The sequence below is a fragment of the Quercus suber genome, unplaced genomic scaffold (assembly GCF_002906115.3).
Source record: "Quercus suber isolate HL8 unplaced genomic scaffold, Cork oak 2.0 scaffold_215, whole genome shotgun sequence".
Taxonomy (NCBI): Eukaryota; Viridiplantae; Streptophyta; class Magnoliopsida; order Fagales; family Fagaceae; genus Quercus; species Quercus suber.
This window is the reverse complement of record NW_027069673.1, coordinates 498,743-524,214: the sequence shown is the minus strand read 5'-3', so window position 1 is coordinate 524,214 and position 25,472 is coordinate 498,743. Positions and strand designations below refer to the sequence as shown.

General features: G+C 34.1%; 1 protein-coding gene and 1 long non-coding RNA gene across 3 annotated transcripts; one reads left to right on the top strand and one right to left on the bottom strand.

Annotated features, from left to right (window-relative positions):
* The first annotated feature begins 7,605 nt into the window (after positions 1–7,605).
* Positions 7,606–13,080, top strand: LOC112024904 (uncharacterized). The gene is made up of 3 exons (XM_065779608.1): positions 7,606–7,735; positions 9,684–10,720; positions 11,452–13,080. The coding sequence occupies exons 1-3, from the start codon at positions 7,606–7,608 to the stop codon at positions 11,659–11,661; spliced, it is 1,377 nt and encodes a 458-aa protein (XP_065635680.1). The 3' UTR covers positions 11,662–13,080.
* Positions 13,081–19,061: 5,981 nt separating this feature from the next.
* LOC136070151 (uncharacterized) lies at positions 19,062–23,218 on the bottom strand. 2 transcript variants are annotated; one of them, XR_010631404.1, is made up of 2 exons: positions 22,380–23,218; positions 19,062–19,447 (listed from the first exon to the last, which is right to left on the bottom strand). It is a non-coding gene; the product is annotated as an uncharacterized LOC136070151 (long non-coding RNA). The 2 variants fall into 2 exon arrangements; XR_010631405.1 differs by lacking the exon at positions 22,380–23,218 and adding an exon at positions 19,870–20,661.
* Positions 23,219–25,472: the final 2,254 nt, after the last annotated feature.

The following is a 25,472-nucleotide window of genomic DNA, read 5'->3' as shown; positions in this document are numbered from 1 at the left end:
TGCAGAATCAATATCACTCACCTCTTAATGGTTTTGAACAAAGGACCACATGACGATAATCAAACTCCACTTTTAGATTAGATTAGAGTAAAATTTCTATTTTGTATTAAATATATATATATATATATATATAGTATACACCAACAAACATTGAAATATAAATTGATTAAATGTTGGACATACATGGCCCAACCCATTAGGACCAACATCCAATGTCCTACAATTTTCTTTCATACGTGGAATTCATGGATTTTTACAACTTTAAATCATGATCTAGTTGGCACTTGCAGAATCAATATCACTCACCTCTTAATGGTTTTGAACAGGGGACCATATGACGATAATCTCCTTAAGATAAGTAGATAACATGTCCCAACTCGGGTCCGACATGAGGGTTGTTTAGCAAAAATTTTGTTATTGAATAAAATCTATCAAACACGATTTCCCTTTCAAGATAACATATTGCTTAATTACAATTCCTTGCTTGCAAGAGATAGTCCTTGATTTCCAACTATGATGTCTTGTACATAAATTATTTTTGTGTTTGAGGGATGTATGTTTTTTTTTTTTTTTGGCTGCACCTAAATAATGCATTTAGGTTGCCTATGTATCCTTGGCATTGATCAAGCCATTCCTAGTTCTCAAATTAATGTCTTGTTAATTTGGATTTTACTAAACCTCAAATTTGTTTTGCCATTTTCTTAAGGAGTTCAATTAAATGATAGACGATAATACCAAGTACAGAGTAAAACACTATAAATTAGATGAATTGACAATCATCAGGAACTAATAAATCTTATTCATTAACAACTTCTAACTANTTTGCTTACCAATACAAAATATCTAGACACATTAATTGGAATATAATAGGGTTAATATATATATATATTTTATGGGAATAGGGTTAATATTTGTACTGAAGACAAAGGTTTTTACTAGAAATTAAATTAGTTCTAGGATTGTGTGTGTTAAAGAAATACAATAAGCTGTTACTTGGAAAAATGTTCTAAGAGTACATGTTAAAATTAATAAATACGTAATTATGAGCTGAAATAAGAAATATACTTATTAATAATTGATTAAAATTTTTTTAGAAACACTAATGATTGATTAATTATATGCACAAATCCATTGTGGTTGTGTATACTATTTTTAGATATATATATATATATAGTTGTTGTTGTTGTTGTTTTTTTTTTTTTTTTTGTTTTTGTTTTTGTTTTTGTTTTGTTTTTAAAATAAAATGAGTGTCATTGCACTTTTGCTAAAAAAGAATCCAGGTGTCCATTTGAGAAAGATTAATTTTGCCAATTATTTTACTATTTATTTTATTTTGCTATTATTGATGAATTTCACTGCATTTTTGGTACTATTTACGAGTTTTATTATATTATTTTAGCTAATTTTTACTTTTATCTATCATACTTTCAGCAAAATAATTTCAATTTTAGTAAAATAAACGAATCCCAAACTAATCTTGAAAAGTAAAAAAAGTATATAAACAAATAGTTTTTAAATCGAATTCATATCCAATTGAAACCAAAAATTGATTGATTACAATATTAGTAGCCTTTTTAAAGAACTGTTAACCAAAGCCTTTACCCAATTATAAAATCTTTATTTCATAAAACATTAAATGCACTTTAACCAATAATGCTCTTTAATAAAAGTTTGAAAGAAAGAATGAGTGAATGCATCAGAGTTAGTTATTTGGCGGAGAATAAATGAATGAATTATTATTAGTTCGTTAAATGCACTTGATGGAGTCTAGACTGATTCAAAAGATGTTTTGCTTTCAGAATCAGGGAGATTAGCTACGTTTGGGAAGCAGAGCAAGAAACATTAATGTCAGAGAGCAATACTGTGCTATGCTACGTATTTGTAGTACTCCGTAATTTTTATTTTTTATTTTTAAAAATATTAACAAATATTTTTAGAATACTCATTAATAACTTATTTGAAGAAAGTTTTTATGAAAAATAAAAAAAGTAATTAATATTTTGACAATTTTTTTCATTTTTCATAAAAGTGATATCAAAATATTTTTAAAATATATTATTAATGAGTGTCCTAAAAATACTGGTTAACAAAATCATTTTTTTTGAGTTAAAATAGTACTCCGTAATTATTACGGTGGTTTATTTTTTTTGAACTTTAATGTCTCCAGCTGTAAAGTGTGCATTTCAGTAGTGGATAATGGACTGCAATTTTTATTTTTATTTTTTTCCCCCAATGGGTAACTCTCCTTTTAATGGTTACTGTTTAAATTTTAAATGCTTCTCAATGGGTTTGATCCAAACTTTGAAGTCTGTACTCATTTGCTGTTGTAACTTTTTTTTCTTTTTTTAATACAACATGCTCATAACTTTGCACCTTCACTATATTCTTTCCTAATCCCTCAAATATTTTGTACACAGAAAAGTACTATTTCACCATTCTTGCAAGCACTTAATTAAGATGTGTATAAAAGAGCATAATTTTTTTTTTCCCCCATTGGTAGCTCTTTAATGGTTACTGTTTAAACTTTAAATGTGTATCCCATGGGGGTTAGATCCAAACTTTGAAGAATGTACTCACTTGGCGTTGTAACTTTCTTCTATTTTTTAATTTATTTTTAATACAACATGCTCATAAATTTGCACCTTAACTATCTTCTTTCCTAATTCCTCAAATACTTTGTACACAGCAAAGTATTATTTCACTATTAGTGCAAGTACTTAATTAAGATGTGTATAAAAGAGCACAATTGTTTTTTCTCATCGTAACTCTTTAATGGTTACTATTTAAACTTTAAATGCGTATCCAATAGGGTTTGATCAAGACTTTGAAGTATGTACTCACTTGGTGTTGTAACTTTTTTTTTTTTTTTTTTTTAATACAACATGTTTATAAATTCACACCTTGAACTATTTTCTTTCCTAATTCCTCAAATACTTTGTACACGGAAAAGTACTATTTTACTATTATTGCAAGCACTTAATTAAGATGTGTATAAAAGAGCACAAATTTTGTTTTTTTTCCCGTCGTAACTCTTTAATGGTTATTGTTTAAATTTTAAATGCGTACCCAATGGGGTTTGATCAAGACTTTGAAGTATGTACTCACTTGGTGTTGTAACCTTTTTTTTTTTAATTTTTTTTATTTTTTATTTAAAATATAACATGCTCATATATTTGCACCTTGAACTATTTTCTTTCCTAATTTCTCAAATACTTTGTACACGAAAAAGTACTATTTCACTATCATTGCAAGTACCTAATTAAGATGTGTATAAATGATGTCGCGGAAGCCTGAAGAGAAACACACACGATGCTCTCTTGATGGAACAGAAACTAAACTGTTAGTTTCTGGTAGTAAACCTCGAATCCACGAGGGGTTTCCCTGAATCCACAAGGAGATAAAACTGGAATCCACCAGAAGAAAATTTGACAAAAGTCTGTGTTTATTGATAATAGTCTATGGAAAAAACGTTTACAGACTTTGGGGCCTATTTAAGGGCTCCTTAAAACTTGATTGACAAGAAAATATAATCTAAATTAACTCCTAATTGATATCTAACCATAACAGGAATCAAATTTGACCTAAAAAACATTAAATGCACCTAAAAACAAGGAAATAAATCATCTAAACCTAAAATAACGTTTTTTTTACATAAAAATACCAAAAATAATAAATTACAATAATTAAATAGTAAATTGTGTCCTACATCAGACCCCTCCACTTGAAACAAACTCGTCCTCGAGTTCATCTTTTAAATCTGAAATCTTCCGCTCCAAATAAACAAATATTTCGAATGCTTTAATAACTTCAATAGGCTCTGAAACTTGAATCCTTCACAAAGTGTAGCATAAAGTTTCTTCTCATCTACTTTCAATTTATTTGCAATACCAATCAAAAAAGAGTTGATAATAAAATTAAAATTTTCTACTCCAAGAAAATCAACAAATTGTGTAGTCATCTTCAACAAATCAACTGGGACCTCAGGATTGTGAGTTGTGGACTCATCCTCATATTTGATCTCAATTGAATCTTCCATAATGTTCTCAATAATGACCATATCTTCATTCCTGTCATCATCCACAACCAATTCAACCGTTGTGTTTTTGACCTCTTCAGCAAATTTTGACAAGTTGTATCTTTAATCTTCAATTCAATAACTTGCTGCAAGTCTTGATCTTTTTAACCCCTACAAAAATTTCTTTGGAAATAGGTTGCTTCTTCTCAACCCTCAAACTCCTTTCTANTCTTCAGCAAATTTTTGACAAGTTGTATCTTTAATCTTCAATTCAATAACTTGCTGCAAGTCTTGATCTTTTTAACCCCTACAAAAATTTCTTTGGAAATAGGTTGCTTCTTCTCAACCCTCAAACTCCTTTCTTTACTTGACACATGACTTGACTGTGATAATTTTGATTTTGTGTTGACCTTTCATGTTTTGAACATATTGCTTTTCATATGAATATACAGATTTATAATCAACACTTGTATAATCTAGTATATCATAATAGTCATTAGGAAACCATAAATCAATTAATACCTTTTTCATTCTTTGCCAAGAGCAGATTGGATGCTTACCTCGCCGCTTTCTATCGATTTGAATGTCTTCCCACCATTCCTCTGCTTCATTGTCTAATTTATTAGATGCAAGCCGCACCTTTTCTTCATCACAAATCTTCCAAAAATTAAAATACTCTTCTAAATCAAGAAGCCAGTCAATAAAATCCATCTTACACATATCTCCATCAAAGAATGGAATTTTCTTGTAATTAGGAGTGCGTCTTTGAATATATTGAACATTATTGTTGTGAGATGATTTCCTAGCAAGAAGAGTAGCAATCTTTTGCTGGATTTCACCCATAATTTTCTGACTCTTTTCATAAAATCGTTGCTCATCACGAGCCTCTTCACGAAACTTGAGAAACTTAGCCCTAGTGAGGACTGGGTTGTTGACGTCGTCACCGCCGTCATTGTTGTGGTGGTCACCGTCTCGCCGGTTAGCCATCAGGCCAGGGTAAGTCAAGGCTCTGATACCAACTGATGTCGCGGAAGCCTGAAGAGAAACACACACGATACTCTCTTGATGGAACAGAAACTAAACTGTTAGTTTCTGGTAGTAAACCTCGAATCCACGAAGGGTTTCCCTGAATCCATAAGGAGATAAAACTGGAATCCACCAGAAGAAAATTTGACAAAAGTCTGTATTTATTGATAATAGTCTATGGAAAAAACGTTTACAGACTTTGGGGCCTATTTAAGGGCTCCTTAAAACTTGATTGATAAGAAAATATAATCTAAATTAACTCCTAATTGATACCTAACCATAACAGGAATCAAATTTGACCTAAAAAACATTAAATGCACCTAAAAACAAGGAAATAAATCATCTAAACCTAAAATAACGTTTTTTTTACATAAAAATACCAAAAATAATAAATTACAATAATTAAATAGTAAATTGTGTCCTACATCAATAAAAGAGCACAAATTTTGTTTTTTCCAGTTGTAACTCTTTAATGGTTACTGTTTAAACTTTAAATGCGTATCCAATGGGATTTTAACCAGACTTTGAAGTATGTACTCACTTGGTGTTGTGACTTAAAATATATATATATATATATAACATGCTCATAAATTCGCACCTTGAACTATTTTCTTTCCTAATTTCTCAAATACTTTGTACACGGGAAAATACTATTTCACTATTATTGCAAGCACTTAATTAAAATGTGTATAAAAGAGCACAAATTTTGTTGCAAATTGCAAGAATATACAATTTTTTTCTATAAAAAATTTATTAAACAAATATCCTTAGAATATCCGTTAATATTATCTATTTTCGACAGTAACTCAAAGAATATTAGGATTCCACGTATAACTATATCATAGATTCATACAATTGAATTTCATTAACAACAACACATTTCCATTATAATTACGGTTTGACCAAAATGAACAAAGAAGTTATCTCATTGTCCGCAAATTTTGGCATTGTTGCAAACTAATAATTAGATATTGAAAAGGAATGATATTGACCCATTAACAATTATGAGCAAATAAAACAAGTTATATGGATTAACCAATTATATAATCAAGATACCATAGGTTAATTACCACACTTCAACATGTCACCATAATTTAAACAAGTAAACATAAAAAATATGGTGACGAATTGAAAAATCAATGGAGAACACCAAAAGAAAAATCACTAGTGAAAAAATCCAGCAACAAAGGAGAAGTTTTCAATTTAATTCAAACCCTTGAACTTAGACTATACTACGTAGATAACTTATTGATGCCCTATAATTAGCTTCAGATCCGATCTGAACTCCTTGTTCACAAAATCCTTCTCATGCATTGCGTTCGTGAACACAATCAAAATGTCAAACTCTTTAATCGACTCTAAAGATCACCTTGAAGATTTGGGCTCCACATTAAGATACTGGGATTGGCTCTTTGGCTTCAACTTCTTGATCACCAATGATAGCAGCTTCGTTGTAGGAAATTCTCTTTGAAACTCACGAGTTTAGCAAATTAGGGTTAGATTTGTCTCTCTTTGAAGTGCACGGCAAAACCTTTCTAAACCTTGATTGTAGTCTTGCTTTAAAGTGCCTTATACATGTTTGTATGTATAGCACCCAAAAAAAAAAAAAAAAAGGCAACATTGACTCAATTAAAACATGTAAAATTTCATGATTCTTGATTCTCAATCAATCGAGCCACTGTTAAGGATATATAGAGAACCGTTTTTCAATTAACCACGTAGTGATCAAAAGGCTATCAAAAACACATGATTGATCAATCAAGCATCCATCAAAGGACTATATCTCATCCTATTTTACCATCTCAAAAATCTACTTTTTCAATTATACCATACCATTTACAATTCACCTAGCATCCCAAAATTCTATTTCTTATCTCATTTTATTTAAATATTCTATTTTATTCTTTTTTTTTTTTTACTATTTCTCTTTTTCTATTCCTCTTCCTCTCTTTCTCCCTCATTACCGGTTTCAACCCAGCCCCACACACACACACACACACACACACACAGCCAAACCCATCACCACACACACACAGAGCCACACAAACAAAAACAAAAACAAAAACAAAAACAAAAACAGAAACCCAAAACAAAAACAAAACACAATCCCATCACCACACATACCGATCACCACACGCACCGATCCACCTATCCAGAACCTTCTCTATTTTCTTTCATCTTCACACCAAACAAAAACTAAACACAATCCAAGAGTTTCAAACCCAAAAAAAAAAAAAAAAAAAAAAAAAAAAAAAAAAAAACCCACCACCGGAGCCCTCATGCCGATCCAAACCCATTTAGGCCACACCAATCCACCTATCCACCGGAGCCTCACGCCGATCCAAACCCAAAAAAAAAAAAACCCCACCATCGGAGCCTCACGCCGATCCAAACCCATTCAGGCTCACCGATGCCCTCACGCCGATCCAAACCCATTTAGGCCACACCGATCACCACACAAACCGATCCACCTATCCACCGGAGCCTCACGCCGATCCAAACCCAAAAAAAAAAAACCCCACCACCGGAGCCTCACGCCGATCCAAACCCATTCAGGCTCACCGATGCCCTCACGCCGATTCAAACCCATCGGAGCCATCGGAGCCCTCTCGCTGACCCATTCGATTCCACCGTTGAGGAAGCCACGGGGTCTTGGGTTTGAAGAGAGCAGAGAGCAAATGAGAAAGAGAGAAGGCAGAGAGAGAAAAGAAGAGAAATAATGAGAGATGAGAGAGAAATTCCAGGGTTAAAAATGAGGAGAGAGGATTAAAAAATTATTATTTTTTATAACATTGAGCTACAGTACCATCTTACATTTAAGATGGTACTGTTGCGATATGCCAAATTTTTTTTAGCATTTCACATATGGCCTTCTAGCTGCTGGGTGTGTTTTGGGCTTGTATGCCAAATGTGCTTTGCATTTGGCATATAGCCATCCAAATGCGGATGCTCTAAGGGTAGCTAAAATCTTCAAATTTTGCCTTCTTTTAATTAACTCTTGGACTTGTAATCTTGAACGCTTAATAAAACATTACAAACACTGCCAAGATTATGGTGTCATGGAATTCACCAATCTAAAACTTAACAGATATAACATTTTATGCAATCAACATCAATATGGAATTTGGAAAGATACACGCGCACTCATTGTTTTATATTACATCCCTTGTAGTACGTAATACGTTTGGTCATCTTATTTATTGTAAACTTGTTTCTTCTTGGGTAAGGCCTAAACCCAACGATGAACAAGGAGATCCTCATGCCCAAGTTTAACGAACCCTCGAACAAAATTTTAGACTAGCACTCAGTCCAAAAGGGATGGTAGACATTGCCCCCCTCCCCTTTTGCATTAAATGTAACGGCACAAGCTCCCATTATACAACGATAAGATGAGCACCCTAAAAGCACATCCATTCAAATAACGTGAAGGATGGTGTGTTGTCATATTCCCCTAATTTTTATTAGGAACTAGTTACTAATACTGCTTAGGAATAATTTATAAATACCTCGAAAGAGGTTTGTAAAAAAATATATATATATATATATATATATATTCTAAGAACCTTTTCATTGGCTTAATCTTTTGATTAAATCTAATCAAAATTCTTGGTTGATCAGAAACCCAGGAAGTAAGTTGTTTAAATATATTGGGGTTGGAATTGGTGAATTCTATCTCACTTGACACATTGCTCGATTGGTATCTTTGATGTGATCTCCTTACTGAGAAATTTATCTCCTACACAAATTTTTTGTATTCCCCAAATAAGTTGACCTGAAAATAGAACAATTTTTTTGCCCCTTTTATAACTTATAAATAAATTTGCAACATGCATATGATTATGCAGTAAATATATACTCGATAGTAATAGGTTTTGGTAAATGTTAAGCAATAAAAAACCTCGCGGTGAAGCAGCCAACCACCAATTGGTCTCAAAACCTTGGGAAAGAAGTGAGCTACCTATAAACTATAAAGGTAAAGTTACGCGGAAATCTCCCTGTTTGTCCAGCTAGCCAACAAGGCAGCGCTGTTCTCGCGAATCCTGTGAGTCACTCACTATCCTTTGCTTCATAGTAATAACTCCGTAATCAGCACTGTTATACTTTAATAATAATTAAAAAAAAAAAACACAAGGACAAAAAATGAGACAGTGTGCAAGCTACATTAGTGATTAGACCAACCTATGTCCCAGTGTACTAGTAAAAATCAATAAACGTACTGCTTTTTTGTAAGTCTATCACTTTCTCTGTACACAACAGAGCTTTCCTGACCCAGATCCTCTCTCTACTAGCCTATTAACTATGACTCTAATTCTCCCTAAGCTTTTCTTAGACCTACAATTTGCTGCCAAGTTTTAAGTTTTAAGTGTATATTTTATCATTAAAAAAATAAGAGTACATTTTACCAATTATTTTTTAATAATTTCTTTGTTACCACCTTGCCTCGATATTGTATATCACTCTCTCTCTCTCTCTCTCTCAGATTTGAATCAGGAAGTCTCCTCATTCTTTCCTCTCTCTCTCACTCTCTCTCTCTTTCTCTCATATATTTGTAGCCAAAGTTCTTAACTTGCAACCTTCCCTTTAGAACTACTACCACTTTAGTTGAAAGTTGAAACCTCTTCAACTCTTTCATGGTGCTGAGACTGGTACCTACTTGAACAACATTTCAAGCTTTGTTTCTGTTTATCTTTCTTTTTTATAATACAGTTTCATCTTTTGGTGAAAAAAAAACTCGTTTCTGTACCAGACTCTGATGATGGCTCAAAGGTACTTATTACACGAGCTACTGAAAGAAGACAAGAACCGTTCCAACTCAAGAACTACATTGCTGACAGACGCTGCCAACTCAAAAGCTCTTCACCAAAAACACATTTACAAGTCAAGAAACGAAAACCCATCTCAGAAACTCCAAGCTTTCCAGGGAATTTTTGCAAAAACGCTTGCTTTTTCACTTTCCAAGACTCACCAGACCTCAGAAAACCGAAATCTCCACTCTTTGAATTCTCATCTCCAGCTAAAAGTCCCTGCAGGACCCCAAATGCCATTTTTCTTCACATTCCTGCTAGAACTGCAGCTCTTCTTCTTGACGCCGCTTTGAGAATTCAGAAACATTCATCATCATCATCAGCTTCAGCTTCAAAGTCCAAAACCCAGAACAAAAACTACGGGTTTGGTCTATTTGGTTCAATATTAAAGAGACTAACAAACCGTAGCAAAAAGCGTGAAATTGAAAGTGGTGATGGGGTTAAGGTTGTTTCAGTAAAAGACATTCTGAGGTGGGATTCATCAGGTGTTGGACACAGAAAAAGTAGTTCCAATGAGAGCATGAAAATGCAGACAGAGATGGTGGCTTTGCAGGACAACAAAAGTGCTAGCAGTGAGTTAAGTTTAAGCCATTCTTGTTCTTGTAATGGTAGGCCTAGCAGTGCTGTTTGGTCCGAAAGCAATGAAGACAAGTCTTTGGATTTGGATTCTTCTATTAGTAGCCAATCTGTGGACTTAGAAGTTATTGAATTCTTAACCAAACAGAGACCAGAAACAGACTTTGCCTGCTGTGATAAGCACTTTTGTGAAAGCCCTTTTCGCTTTGTGCTTCAAAGGAGCCCTTCTTCCTCCTCCGGTCGCCGGACGCCGGAGTTCCAGTCGCCGGCGGCATCCCCTAGTCGCCACAAAAATGAGGTTTGCCACTATGCATTTTTTTAACTTTTGTTACCAATAAATTTACTGTTATGTTTACCTCTTTTAGTGTACTCTTTTTTGGGACCAATTTCAAGTTATTGAAATTTACCATATTATAAAAATGTTGTGTGTATGTGTGCACACACTGGACTGTCCGAGTTGACTCGTGACTCAATTGGGGTGGAGTGGACGTGTGCATGAATTGTCGGCAATTTGATCCATGTTCTGCAAAATTGGCCGGAATGTTGTCAGTTATGACCAGTGTACCCCATAAATCTACCTTGTAATTGTGATTGACTTGGTCATTTTCGGGGTTATGTATGTCATTTAAGATTTTTTCTATTTTAACTTCAACCCCTTCTTGTATTTTCATATAATTGTACTTTAGATCATGTCTCTGCCATGCAAATCTCTCTCTCTTTTTAAGGCCTCATGTAGATAGTAGTATATATTATTTTCCTGAAAAGGACAATTGCGTTTTTGTTTCTTTTGTTGGTTGTTGTTTCACATCAATAAACCCCGACATCCCTCCTACTAGAATATAGTTTGTGTGTTTTATTTTCTGAAAATTACTATAGAAAAGTCAACAGCCAACCAGTTGTGATCCGGGTCTTAATCAAAATTCATGAATGTTACAAGGACAATTAAAAAAATAATAATCATAATTGTAGCTCAATTATGAAAATGACGTATGATTATGCTAAATTTGAGGTTGTTATGAATTTGGATAGGAAAAAGAGACTAGTGGAGCTGAGAATTTAAAAAAATTCCAAGAAGTTGAAGAGGAAGAAGATAAGGAACAATGCAGTCCAGTCTCTGTATTGGATCCTGTATTCGAGGACGATGACGATGGTCATGATGTTGAAGATGAAGATGATAATGAGGACAAGGACTACGGTCATGATCATGAATGCAGCTTTGCCATTGTACAGAGTATGTAACAAATTAAACTTAACAAGTACTGTTCGAATTAATTTTTTTCTATAAGTATGTGTTGGGTGTGTGAGTTCCTTCTTAATGAGCCAACTAAAAATTTGTCCTAGATGCTTGTGTTTGATGGTAACTTAGTGTTTGGTACAATAATGCATGAGGGTCGTGGTTGTAGGATTGTGTTGATTCTGAACCACGGTATCAATGTGGGATCCATTGAAGATTGGGTGTAAAAATGCCCCTGTATTCTGCTCATTGCGTATACATCAATCTCTTGTTAATGTGACCTGCTTTTGTCGATAAGGTAGACACAACCAAAGTTGCCTTAACTTCAAATGTGACCCACATTAGATGTTAGGAGTTCTGTCTTAATTGTGGTAGTCTCTTCAATTCATTGGACAGTTCATCTGAATTAAGTGAGTACTTTTTGTTACTCTCAGTCCCCATTTTGATACGTTGCAGCTAAAGGGTGAAAAAACAAAAAAAGGCAATAGTACCCAAAAGAAATTTAAAATTTTTCTTACATATGTATAGTAACTGAATTTCACTTATTCCTATTAGCTAACAAGTGCTATTTCACTTATACATATATAATTATATACTTTGAAACTATATACATCTAAGGGGAAACTATAAGCCTCAAAACCCAAAAATAGTTATTCTTTTCATTATTGTAACTTCATTTGTGACCCTACATACACTGCAAGGCCTTAACATTTTTGTGACAGGCCCCTGCAAATTATTAATGGACTTCTTCATTATTTCTATGATGTAGACTTGAAATTTTTGTTGTCGATGCTGCTGTTCAGAAATTGACTTTGGTGAAACCTTTTGAACAATAAGTTCATAATCTACTGGTATATTGTGCACTGAGAGCACAGTGGATATGAGATTGTCCAGTAGGAATTATCATTTTCCATGTTCTTCATTGTAGGAAGTGACTCTCTCTTGTACTTGATTTCTCCTGAGTGTCAGGTGCAAATAAATGTGAGTTTATAGTACAGACAAAGCCAGTCCATGTGGATTGAGACTGATCAGGCATGTTAAGTTAAATTCAAACTTGGAACTAGCTTCAAACCAGCAATATTAAATTGAGAACCATTAAAATTTACAATGTTCAAGTAGCATATAATATTATTACAATGTTTATCACTCTAAATATACAAATTAGTGAATTACATACATCCACCCTTCAAATTCAAGGCATTGGCAATCGTGTTGTAAACAAAGTATATGGTAATTCTGGTTTCCTTATTTTGGTTGGTTTTTAGTATTTTAGGTATTGCCCATCATTCAGTTTTATTGTCCCAATTGATTGAGTGGATGTATATATATTGCATTAATCCAGCTTATCGGTCTTTGAACTAACAAAATGATAATTTGTGAAGTTTCTCCAGCATATTTGTACATGACTCCCTATCATTGTTTGAGTGGATNTACCCAACAACACTATCATCGGGCCAGAAAAGAATGGCTCTGATACTAAAATGAGGGGAAGGGGACGCATAGCTAAAGAGATGGAAGCACAGTATAATATATTGAAAGTATATTGATAGTAAAGTAAGCAAAGTAAAACCAGCCAAGAAGGCGGTATTGCAAGTACAATTGAAGTGCAGATAATTTAAAACAATACTAAGGCAGTAGAACCAGCCAAGCAGTATATATCAAAATAATTCAAAGTATCCTAAGCAACCCTATACCTCCTACATGCCCTACATGCCCTCTCTTGGCTTAAACGGGCCTTACAGTTAGGTTTTAGGAATTCACTTTACGTCTAGGGTGGCGCCAATGACGGTAAGAAGGGAACACAACAACAAAGTATCAAAGGTTCAGGTAAGCATAGACAAGAGATAAAGACCCAACAACATAATCACCGGCCAGAAAAGAATGCTCTGATACTAAAATGGGGGGAAGGGGACGCATAGCTAAAAGAGATGGAAGCACAGTATAATATATTGAAAGTATATTGATAGTAAAGTAAGCAAAGTAAAACTAGCTAAGAAGGCAGTATTGCAAGTATAATTGAAGTGCAGATAATTTAAAACAATACTAAGGTAGTAGAACCAGCCAAGCAGTTATACAAAATAATTCAAAGTAAATGAAAGCAATTTAGAACCGTCTAAAGATGGCGGTAGCAACAAGTAGTATATTAAATAGAAAGCTAAAAAATACTTGTTATTGAAAGTAGAACAAACACTTACAGTAGTAGTGAATACAAGATCTCAACAGTATAGGTTAACAGTTACAAAACTTGAACTAGTCCTCGTTACAAGGTTTGTAGGGAAAGTAGTAGTAAGAACAAGATAGTAGGAACTCTCTAACTCAAAGGAAAGCTTCTAAGGAAAGAAGGTTTCTAAGGAGAGAATTTTGAGAAAAATTCTTTGAAAAATTCTGTCTTAAGCTAAAGGGACAGCCCCCTTAAATAGGCAAAAATTAGGAGTGAACAGTAAAAAGTGAATAGTGTCAATGAATAATAATCTGTGAACAATAAAAGTGAATAGTGTTTTTTTCACTTTTTGCTTAAAAATCAGCTGAAAATTTTTGTCCTTTTCTTCATCCTATAATGTCTAGACTTTGTCGGAAGAAACATGGCAATACCAAAGTATGAAAGCATGACAAGACCAAGGATTCTTTTTTTTTTTTTTTTTCTTTTTCTTTCAAGAACTCCAATATGAGCCTTAAGGAATATCTCTATTCCTAAGGGCTTGTCAGACGCATGGGATTACACAGGGACTTCACAACAGGCGTATAAGTTTGTTAGACGCATGGGATCACACAAGGACTTCACAATAGGTGCATAGGACTTCATCATAGAATTTTTGAATATTGTAACATTTTTAGCCATTGTGCATTCTAGACAAATAGAGAAATCAACTATCAGTCAACTGCAAGATTAGGAGTACCTTGACCAAACAGTTTATAATTGTGGGAGTAGTATGAGAGAGTAACTTTATTAGTGAGATCAAGAATTTCAAAACAGTAGTACTATAGCAATAACAATAATCCGAGGAGGCCACTCATTAGTCAGTGGAAGGAGCATTGGATGATAACCCTCAAATGATCAAAAGGACTTTGTGGAGAATCACATTCATGCTCATGGTAAATAGCTTATTTTCAACCAACTCTACTCTACCCTACTCCCCTTCACTACCTTTTCTTCCCCCCTGAAAGTTCAAAATGTGTATAAAACACCCTTGAACGTTTGGACCCCAAATTATAAAATATCAATTCAAACTTATAATCAAACAATTAATGTACGGAACATGAACATAAGCCAATCACAGAATTGATAACTAATCTAAGCCAAATATAAACACATCCACAATAGTAAATATAAGGCAAAGATAAAGGAAGGAAGATGCAAACACACAGACAACATGCGATGTGTTATCGAAGAGGAAACCGAAGCCCTCGGCGTAAAACCTCTCTACCGCTCTCCAAGCAGTAAATAATCCACTAAAGAATATAGTTGGGATACATGAACAGCAGAAGACCCTCCAAGCCTAATCTACCCAAATACTTAAGCCCTCCAAGCTTCTTGCTCCAACGAGGTTACGCCAAACCTATTTCTTCTTTAACTTCCCGGATTCCGCTACTATACCATAGCATCAACCAATGTATATTGGTTCCTTCCAAACTGCTTCCCTTAGCACCAAATGAACCTTCTCACAGACGTGGGTGGGTGAGATAAGGATTTGGTCAATGGCGTCTCAAGGATGTAACAATGGAGAGGAAGAGAGTAGAGGAATTTGTAGAGTCTCTAAGGTAAAGATTGGGGATGAGGCAATCTTGCTTTTCTCTAGGGTTTCTCTCACAAAATTCTTTCTGGAAGCTCTCTTAAAATTGTGGGTATAAGGGTCTATATATAGTGGGGTGAGAAAGGAATACGAAGAAACAGTTTTTGCCAAACAGGGTAAATTGGCGGCGTGGTCTCGCGGCTTGTCCAAGTCGTGAGTTCAAGTTGCGACGTAACGACCTGGCCAGCCTGGGACTTTTGTCTTGTAGTGCGACAACTGGCGCGACCCTTCAGCTTCCCTGTGTGCATCTCACGTGCCTGCATTTGGCGGCTTGTAGCCGCAAGCCACCCACGAGCCACCTGCGAGTCCTAGCAGTGAAGCTCTGTTTCTTTGCACATACTTGAGCTTTTCTTCACATCTTCTCTCACACTACCCTTACAATAATCCCACCTAAATACAGGGCTACTAAGTGCTAAACTACAAGTAAATTGGCAAGGAATAAAGCCAACAAGATGGTTGATAAAATTTCAACCTTACAATCTCTCCCTTTGGCTATTTCATGACAAAACCCTAAAACAAACTCTAGACTTAACGCGTGAGTTGGGAACAGTTGGAAAACTCACTCACACCTAACTCTAGAATCTGTGAAACTTTTGAACCATAAGAACAAGTATCTCCTGAAACACAACAACACAATAAGTTCATTGTATACAGAAACTTGTAATGCATATGAAGCAAGTACAATGCGATCATGCACAATGGAGTAAAGCAATAAGCCATGGCAAGACCAAAACAAGCAATCTCTATAACCAAGTGATCACAATGCCCATTCACACTTGGAATGAACATCCGGACATTCAGATGACAAATATAAGGTAAATCACTGAATGACCAACACTCAACCAATGCACAATACATGAAGTATGTGCATCTAGGAAAAATCCTACACGGGCACAAGAGTGACAGTACTTCACAAAGAATGCATAGCATTAGGTTAGAAGTATTGAATTAACAAAGCACAAAGGCTGCATAAAGCATGACACAAACCACAAAGGCCTAACAGGAGTGCATGAAACTAAACCCTTAAAGCTTACATAAGCAACATGGGTACAAAAACACAAAACCAAAAACCTTAAAACCTACACAGTTAGCAGAGGTACAAACCAACACATAAAGAAAGATGTGTTGAATAAAAACAAAGTGGATACTGAAATATAATATGGTAGAAAGCTAAGATAGGCAAAAGCAATAAACAAAAGCCTGTTAGCTGAAATTCTCCCCTTTTGTTTAAGCTCCCCCTGCCAACAAGCATTCCCCTTTTTTATCATGGAATAGCTAGTCTTCATCATTTTGTAGCTCTCTGAATTTGATCCAATTAAGCTTGGAGAGAAGTGAACTTTGTATCCCACGAAGGTTAAGATGGTGCAAGATGGATGTAAGTCCTGACATCTTTGTACCCAGCTCGTTGACAAGATGCTACAATAGAGTCTAGCTTGTCATCGGTGGTGAAAGAACTAGAGTGTGAACCCACTTGTGGGACACTGAAATTCTGGTTTGATTCTATTTTTACGATGGCCAATTTAGCGTTGAATGTATGCATTTTTTTTTTAGAACAAAACATTTTACGTCTAATTCTTTATTTTGCAGTTCATGTCATGTAGAGGACAGAGAGAATAAACGAGATTTAAAAATAAAAATAAAAATTATTACAAGTTGGTACATTGATGCACCATCCTTGCTGCTATGTACGTTGACCTTGACTTGACAGATTCATCCAATTAAACCCACACTCAAAGGACTGCAAACCCATGACTCGAAGAAACAGAAAGTATCAACATTAAGAAATTTCTTGGGGTTAGCAGTAAAAGAAAGAACCTGACATTCATTTCTTCATTCATATTCATAGCTTAATCTATTAAGTGTGAGACTTTCCCTCCCAATTATATGATCAACGGGATCCGTCGATTAGTCTTTTTTGTTTTCTAATTGTACAACTTTTTTTAAAAACATATTATTCTAGTTATAGTATAGAATAGTCCTGCTCTTTGATTTTTTATTTTATTCAGGAAAATTTTTTATTTATAAAAATAAATAGATATAAGAGTTCGACTTGAACATATAAAGCAAAATGCAAAATTTTCATTGAACATAAAAAGCAAGATGCAACAATTTAGTTAGGACAAATATTAGTTTTTTAGTGACATATGGCAAGATGGGCCAGGCCTATAAGAGCACAGAGATCTCTCTATAATGTTCATAACTACTGCAAAGGATTGAAGCCCACAGAAATGGAAGCCCAGATTCGCACCAACTCATTAAAAGGTGACATGAGAGAAACATGTGATAATTCAAGTAAAAAACACACTTGGGAAGCATATGATAGTTAATGGACAAGGGAACATTAGAACAAGGTTGCCTTCACAGTTAATGAAAGTTTACTAAGTATTATAAAAAAAAAAATGAAAGTTTACTAAGTGCTAACTCGTGGAACACTTGGCAGAAAGAGCGAAATAGAGAGGGACACATGGCATCAAAGAAGAAAATAACTGTCATACTCTCAAGGTATAATTAGATTTGGCTCCATTCATGAGAATGGAGCCACGAACAACACTTACAAACTAGAGAATTTATTTTAAGGTAAAAAAGAAAAAGAAAAAAAAGAAGCACATTTTGATGATCATTTTAGATTAGGTTATTAGGAGTTAGTCTCTTAGGCCACTAGACTTGTAAGTTAATTATCATCTTATGCATATAAGTTTATGTCATAGTATTTAATTATTTATATATGTGATTATTCTGAAGTTTGACGTGATCTTTATATTTTTGTGACAATTTGATCTGTATGAATGTTCATTTCGATGCAATTTAGTGTTATTAGGATTGAATATTTTAATATCTTAAGATGTAACTTTAATTGAGGTGATTTTTCTTAGCTTAATTTCAATCAAGACAATTTATTTCGAGCTCTTTAATTTCGAGATGATGCAGTTTGACTTGGTCAATTTCAAGTAGGCATATAGTTTAACTTACTTTAGGAACTAAGGGAAAATGATGATTTTTCTGCATGCTTCAACAAATCGAACTCCACTAGTTTTTCCATTACAACTTGTTCAGATAGCTTGAGGGATGATCTCAAATGTGAGGGATGATCATGGTTGACTGTTGTTGTACGTGTAAGAAGAGTGGTGATCTTTAGTGTTTGGTGTGTGATGGCTAAATATGTATATATGACGCTTAAAGGTCCAAGAAGGAAACCAAGCTCCTTCAGACATGGGGCTTGGAATTTAGTACCATCGTGCTCGTGGAGCCTGAGGAAGAACTTTTGAGGGGCATGAATTGTCAATTTTGAGGGTTAAATCGATGTTTGTCAGCTCCTTACTTCATTGGCTTTCGGTAGATAATGCTGCTAAACCAAAGAATATTGCAGATGTCATAGACTATTATTGTACTCTTTATTTTTAATATTAATACAAATTCTTACTACCAATCTAAAATAAATAAATATTTGAGAACAATAAACCAGATCAAGATCATTTCATCTTCTTCTTCTTCTTCTCTCTCTCTCTCTCTCACATACACACACACAACCAACCAGATTGTCCTACTAATACACTCAATCCCAAACTGAGGAAAAGGAACCCAGAAGAAAAACATTTCATTGATGCACAATCAAATCCCAGCGAATCAAACATGAAGAAATTCCAAGTTTATTGTGGCTACAAAGAGTAGACCAGATTCTGATTTAACCACCAGCTTAATGAGTAAAATGAACCATAAGGTTTGAACTAAAATACATACATCATCTATCCTGTACTCTGGAAGTCCTTTTATTCTTGCATAAAGCTCAAGATGCTCTCAAACAGTAAAAAATTAGAGCATCAAATTAGCTAAGTTCCTCTGGTATGTTACAAATAGTGAGTCTAAATTCATGGGGGGAAAAAAGAAAGAAAGGAAAAGGAATGAAATAAATCAATATATACATGCCAACGAGCAGCCCTGGGGTTGGAACATGTATCTTTGCCAAAAATAAAAGCAGTTCCATCAGTTGGGGATTCTTCTCCTGCATGGCAAATATATGATCAAAAACAGTAACCTCACTAAATATTTCAAAATTCAGATACATGCTAATGTAATTAAAAACAGACAGAGATGCAGGTACTTTAATTATTAATTATAGAAAAATCAGAACTCTTGACACTGGTAAAAGTTTCTAACATTATCATGTTTTTATGAAGCTCATCAAGTTGGGGACCACATAAAACCTCAGGAATGTAAATACAAAAAAAAGACAATCATACAAAACAGCTAGGTGGGAGAACAGACACTATATATATTTGAGTTCTCAATTATCACAGAAATGTAGTAATTTCTTATGAAGTTGACTCCAAAAAATTAATTGAATTAGAAACTATTCATGGCAACCTAATATATACTTAAATGTTCCACAGATAGCCCATGTATCGTTACAGAATTTTTACATACCAGACAGCTGTATTGTGGTTTTCCCAGCTCCATTTGTTCCTAAAAATCCAAAACATTCTCCTGCTTGAACTGAGAAAGTCAGTGATTGTACTGCGACCTTAGTGCAGTGATGCATTCCTCCAGGATACACCGAAAAGTGGTATAATAGAATCATGAAAGGTTGTGGTATTGGCATTACAAAATTACACCTTAAGAACCGGTAATTTTTGTACCTTCTGAAGATTACGCAAGTAGATGATGGCATTATCAATTTAGCCTGAAAGTACCCTATTTTTTCTGTTTTCACATCTATGTCTTCAGCAGGATCAAGAGCAACAGTTTCTGAGGAGGGTCTCAAGAGAAGTTCTAAAAAACTAGAAGTACCACTCTAGAGAATTTTAATACTTCTCCACCACTCTTTGACTGTGAAAGGAGTCAATTTGTGAGAAGGCAACAGTTCAAGGCCAAGTGTTTAGAGGAAGTAACCAATGCTCAGCCACAGTTAAGAAAATTGAATGCAATCAAACGAAGTCCAATTTTAAAATTAATTTTCTTGTTGAATTTCAAAAGCATATTTAAAAAGAAATCATGTGGCCCTAATCTAATCAGCCAAGAAGCCATAGCCGACCCCATATTTTGGGACTAAGGTTTTGTTGTATTTAAAAAGAATACAAAAACAATAAGATTTCTACACCCATGCTTTAAATTTTCCACTGATACAGCAATACGTGGGCAGATTGAATTGCTACAAAGTGGCGTCTACAAACTAACGGAAGTCCACGCAAATCCCAGCAACATAAATTTTTTTTATTGGTGAGTTACACGTGCACCCAATGGTTATTGAACCCATAACACCTTACGCTACATGACCCCACCATTTCTTAATGAAGAAGTGCCATTTGAGCCAGAGTAGCCACGTAACAGTTTTATTAAAATATTGAAAAAAAAAATACTTAATTTTGTCTCAATGCATCACATCAAATAAAAATTTATCAATTTCTGTGAAAATCTAGTTTCTAGATATCTAAACGACTCCAAGCAAGAAGTTGTTTTGCCACTTTATTACATGAACCAACTTATCATAATCAAATAGATTAGCAGAAAGCATTGTATCGTTGAAAAATCCACTCATTTAATTGAATTTCAGTTAAGAAAACTTTTGTACAAGCTGCATCAATATCAAACTTGAAGATCACAGTTATTGGGCAATCTGAAACGGAATGTCTATATTATGCCTTTATGGCATGAGAAAATTGGGAAGATGAGAAGCCTTCTAGTCCTTACCAATTAGCCATAAAAAACCAGACCAATAGACTCAGGTTAAGCTCCAGGATAAGAAATCCAATTTAGTGAGGATATTCACTTTTGTGATCTTACGAACATTTTTTGTGCGTTTAAAACAGAAGAAATTTTGTTTACACATCAACATGTATTGTCCTGCATATCCTGCATACCATGTGGCCAATTTACTGCATATGAATTTCAATTGATGGTTCCAGATCTGACATAAAAATTTAGAGGAGCTAGTTTGTTATTAAACAATCAAATACTTCAATAGGAAAGTGGATGTTGCTCCTCAGCTTCATATGTAATTGGTCCATTATCTGTGCATCACACAGGTTACTTTCTAGTTGGTACAAAAGCATGGATGGTGATGAACATTCGTTGGACAATATTATCAAGAAAATAGTTGAAATTACCAAAAGTACCTAATCTGAGTTGCTATCCTTTTTCACTTAAATTATTAGTTTTTTCCCCCTGATGGCGTCCTCTTTCTCTTATTAAGGTTCTTTAGTTTGGCCATCAGTTAAAACATTTATAAGTAAAATAAAAGGACGTGGGACATTCCTACACAAACTAGGAAGTTAAATTCAAAAATAAATAAAGAAATAACTCTACTTAATCAAGGATATATTCATTTGGCCTTATAAAGCAAAGGTTCTTTGACTAATAATCAGTTATAGCCTTGTAGGCTATTGTTAAATGAAAGAGAAAAACCGCCTTGATTTGCTAATTACTATATATATATATTGTTAAAGATATTGGGTTTATGTTAACGTAATGGCCCAATAGGCCCAATATATTGTAAGCCCATCTAAGCTAACCCTAGCTCTTATATATACCCCAATAGGGTTCATTGTAATAAAAAATTGAGAATACAATAAAGAGGTAGCTCCTATGGTTTTATGGATGTAGACCGTCAAGCCAAACCTTTATTTTTTTTTTTCTTTCTTTCTTGCTTCCATTTCTCTAAATAATTTTATTCTCATTTTTCAACACTTATTTTCTTCTTTCTCTTATTTGATGTCTTTCAATAACGTAAAAATAAAATCTTGTCTAATATATTGCATAAGTATCTTCAAACTAATATAAATTTTGTCCTACTATACAACACTCACTCATTTTTTTCATGTGCAATGCATGTGATCAAAAAGCTAATCAAGATATAAAATTGTAGACAAGCATACAACATAAAAGAATAGAGCATATTGTAGGAAAGCTTTCATGCAGGACTGGGATAAAAAATGTACCTCAAGATCAAGATAACAAATGGAGGCACCAGTAACATTCCAATAAAAAACCCCATCACTTGATTTATCTTTCATCCCTTGCCGTAGCAGAGCTAGCGAAGCAAGCTCGTAAGCAAAAGCAAAACCCCGGAAATAAAATGAAGAAATTCTGGAAAGATACATAACAAAAGTAAGGAATAAGACGGTTATTATTAGAGTGAAGGCCAGCTATATATAGAGGCACAGATATTTAGTTACAACATATAAGTAAAATTTTATCAAGTGAAATTATAATATTAGATTCAGTGGTCTTGGCAGTATTGGAAAGATTTTACAGCAATACACTCATAGAAAAACTGGTTAGAAACTGCACACAATTCTGGAAGCAATCATATGCTTTTCTGATGGAATATGGCATTGTGGATGGTAACACGTCTGACAGAATTGACAGCATGTAAGTCAATTTAAAAATAAATTAAGCAAATTTTCAGTCATCAGTGAGTTCATTCTTCATAAATGACATCCAGTAGACAAAATGTAGCTTTTAATCAAATTCTCCTTTTAAGAGCTTTCTTCCCCTCATTTGATAGACAGGTTTTACATGATGTCATTTTAAAGTAAATCTTGTCGGATAAACAGTATATAACAACAATAAATGTGATAAACAACTAGGACACAGTAAGGTTGAGGGCTTCATCTTATGGAAGGGCTCAAGATGACATTTCTCTAACTGCTTATTTGTACACACACACATAAATAACAATGATGAAATCACACGGATTCCGACTTCAAGCATTAAATAAACTGTCTTAGTTAAGAGGAGTAATGGAAAAAACTGGTTCAAAATCACAATCAATTCCTTTTTCAAATCCTGCTGAGCTATATGAGCCCTTCCTGTATGCCATAAATGACCTACATATAGGAAGAACCCTAGAACAAAATGAGAGGTAGCTAACCAACATCTAGGTATATATATAAAGATTTTTTTTTTTGATGTTTTCATTGTATACATAACCTAAATGTTGTTAGCTACCTATCATTTTTTTCTAGGATTCTTCCTCTTGTAGGTCATTTATGGCATATAGGAAGGTCTCATGTGGCTCCAGCAGATTTGAAAAAGGAATTTTACCAAAAAAGGAAAGTATAAATGAAGAGTTCCCAACAATTACAATGGAAGACTTAAATGATCCATAAAATCAACTAATGACATACAAAGACCCCCCCCCCCCTTCATTGTACAACATTCAAAAGAAAAAACAGGAAAGAAGCCCTAAGATCAACCACAGATATCTCCCCACCTCCAAAAATTCAACTATCCAGCCTGCAAAGCATCAACATAACACAATTAGGAGTCACACACAAAACACAGCTAGTGCTTCCTTGGGTCATTCCAAAGGGTATGAGAATCACCCGAAAACTCATGAGGCTGGGGGCACTGCAGCATAACATGGGACCTAACGAGGACATCAGGATTTTAAGTGGGGGACATTATAATACCTTGGTGGATTATACTAAGATAAGTGTGTGTTGTGCAGGCATGTGTTAAGCCCCCACATCGGGTCTTTACTTGGTTGAACTTGGCTACATAAGTGATTAAGATGGGCCCCAATCGTAACTTTACTAGTATTTTCAGGGTATACCACAAATGTGACTAGCAATCCCTTGAATCATTACAACCTTAGTAACAAGAATGATATAGGGGAACTTCTATTTTTGCCATGTTTTAATGTCAAGAAAACTAAGAATGCATGTCAAACACTTACAACCTCAACATATTGCAAATGTGGCTAGTTTCCTCGGGCTACATAAGAGTGCATGTTTTAATGTCCTGCCTTTTTCAAATTCCAAGTAGTATCCCAAAGCCATTATAGATTTTACCTGATATTTGACACCCAATCCATTGCATCCTTGGAATGTTGCACCAGGAAATGAAGAGAGAATAAATGACTCAATGAAAGAGAACTTTTCTTTGGCTAGCCACCACTCAGAAAATATTGGCAAGGTTGTGCCACCTACACAAACTCAAATAGTAAGTAGAAAATAGCAAAATAGACAAAATAGGAGTCAGAAAATGATTACATTGACCATCAACTTAGAGAATCTAACATAAATGAAATTATATTCATAGCATAATTTATTCCTTTTACCTTCTTCTTCTTTTATTTATTTATTTTTTATTTAAGAAAAGAGAGGGTTGCACTCACCATTCTCCAAAGTAATATTGTATAGAGATCTTTGCATTATTAGAAATTGATACTTTCATAAATAACTATAGCACTGAAGATAAGTGACAAATGGCTACATATTAAAAAAGTTTAAGTTGATAACAAATGATTGAGTTTAATAATTTAACCCTTATTCTAAGGCTACCACTCAAGTGTGGGTTTAACTTTCCCTTAATACTTAGGGCCAAAATATTTAATATAATGGGAGGTTTAGAGTGGGACATGGTTCAAACTCAAGACTACTTACTTTAATACCATAATAAATTACCATTTTCCATTACTTTAAGCTTTGTTAATGTTTCTCACATATGTCTATAATTTTAAATTTATATTTTTAACTCTACTGTAACCAGATTATCTAAAAATCTGTACTCATTCCAAAATGTTCAACCATTCATCTTTCAATTAATTTGATGTAAATGTATCAATTGTTTTCTTAAAGCTCACAACAAACAATTAAACCAATATTTTCTTAATTTTACTATTTTTTTTACCCAAAAAATATAATTTTAAAAAAAATGGTTCTAGTTCAGGTCAGGTCACGGGTTAACCCGTTTTTTATTTGGATCAAAAAAATGGGGTTTGGGTCAGGTCAAAAAAATTTTGACCCGTTTTTTCATGTCTAGTTTTTAGCATTTCACCCGGAGATACCCTACGCCAGGGAGAGGGAAAGGGGAGAGGGGTTGGAAGGGGAGAGGAATTAAGCTTAAAAGATAGTAGAACCATACAGATACAGTGTGAAAGTGGATCGAGTTAAATTGTGGTGTGCTAAACGAGTATTGACTACCAAATACAAATAATCTTTCGAAAATCAAAACACATGCAAAATGCAAATGTCAAGAGTTTAACATATCAGGAAAAGATTCAAAAACATAACTAAAAAAATCAA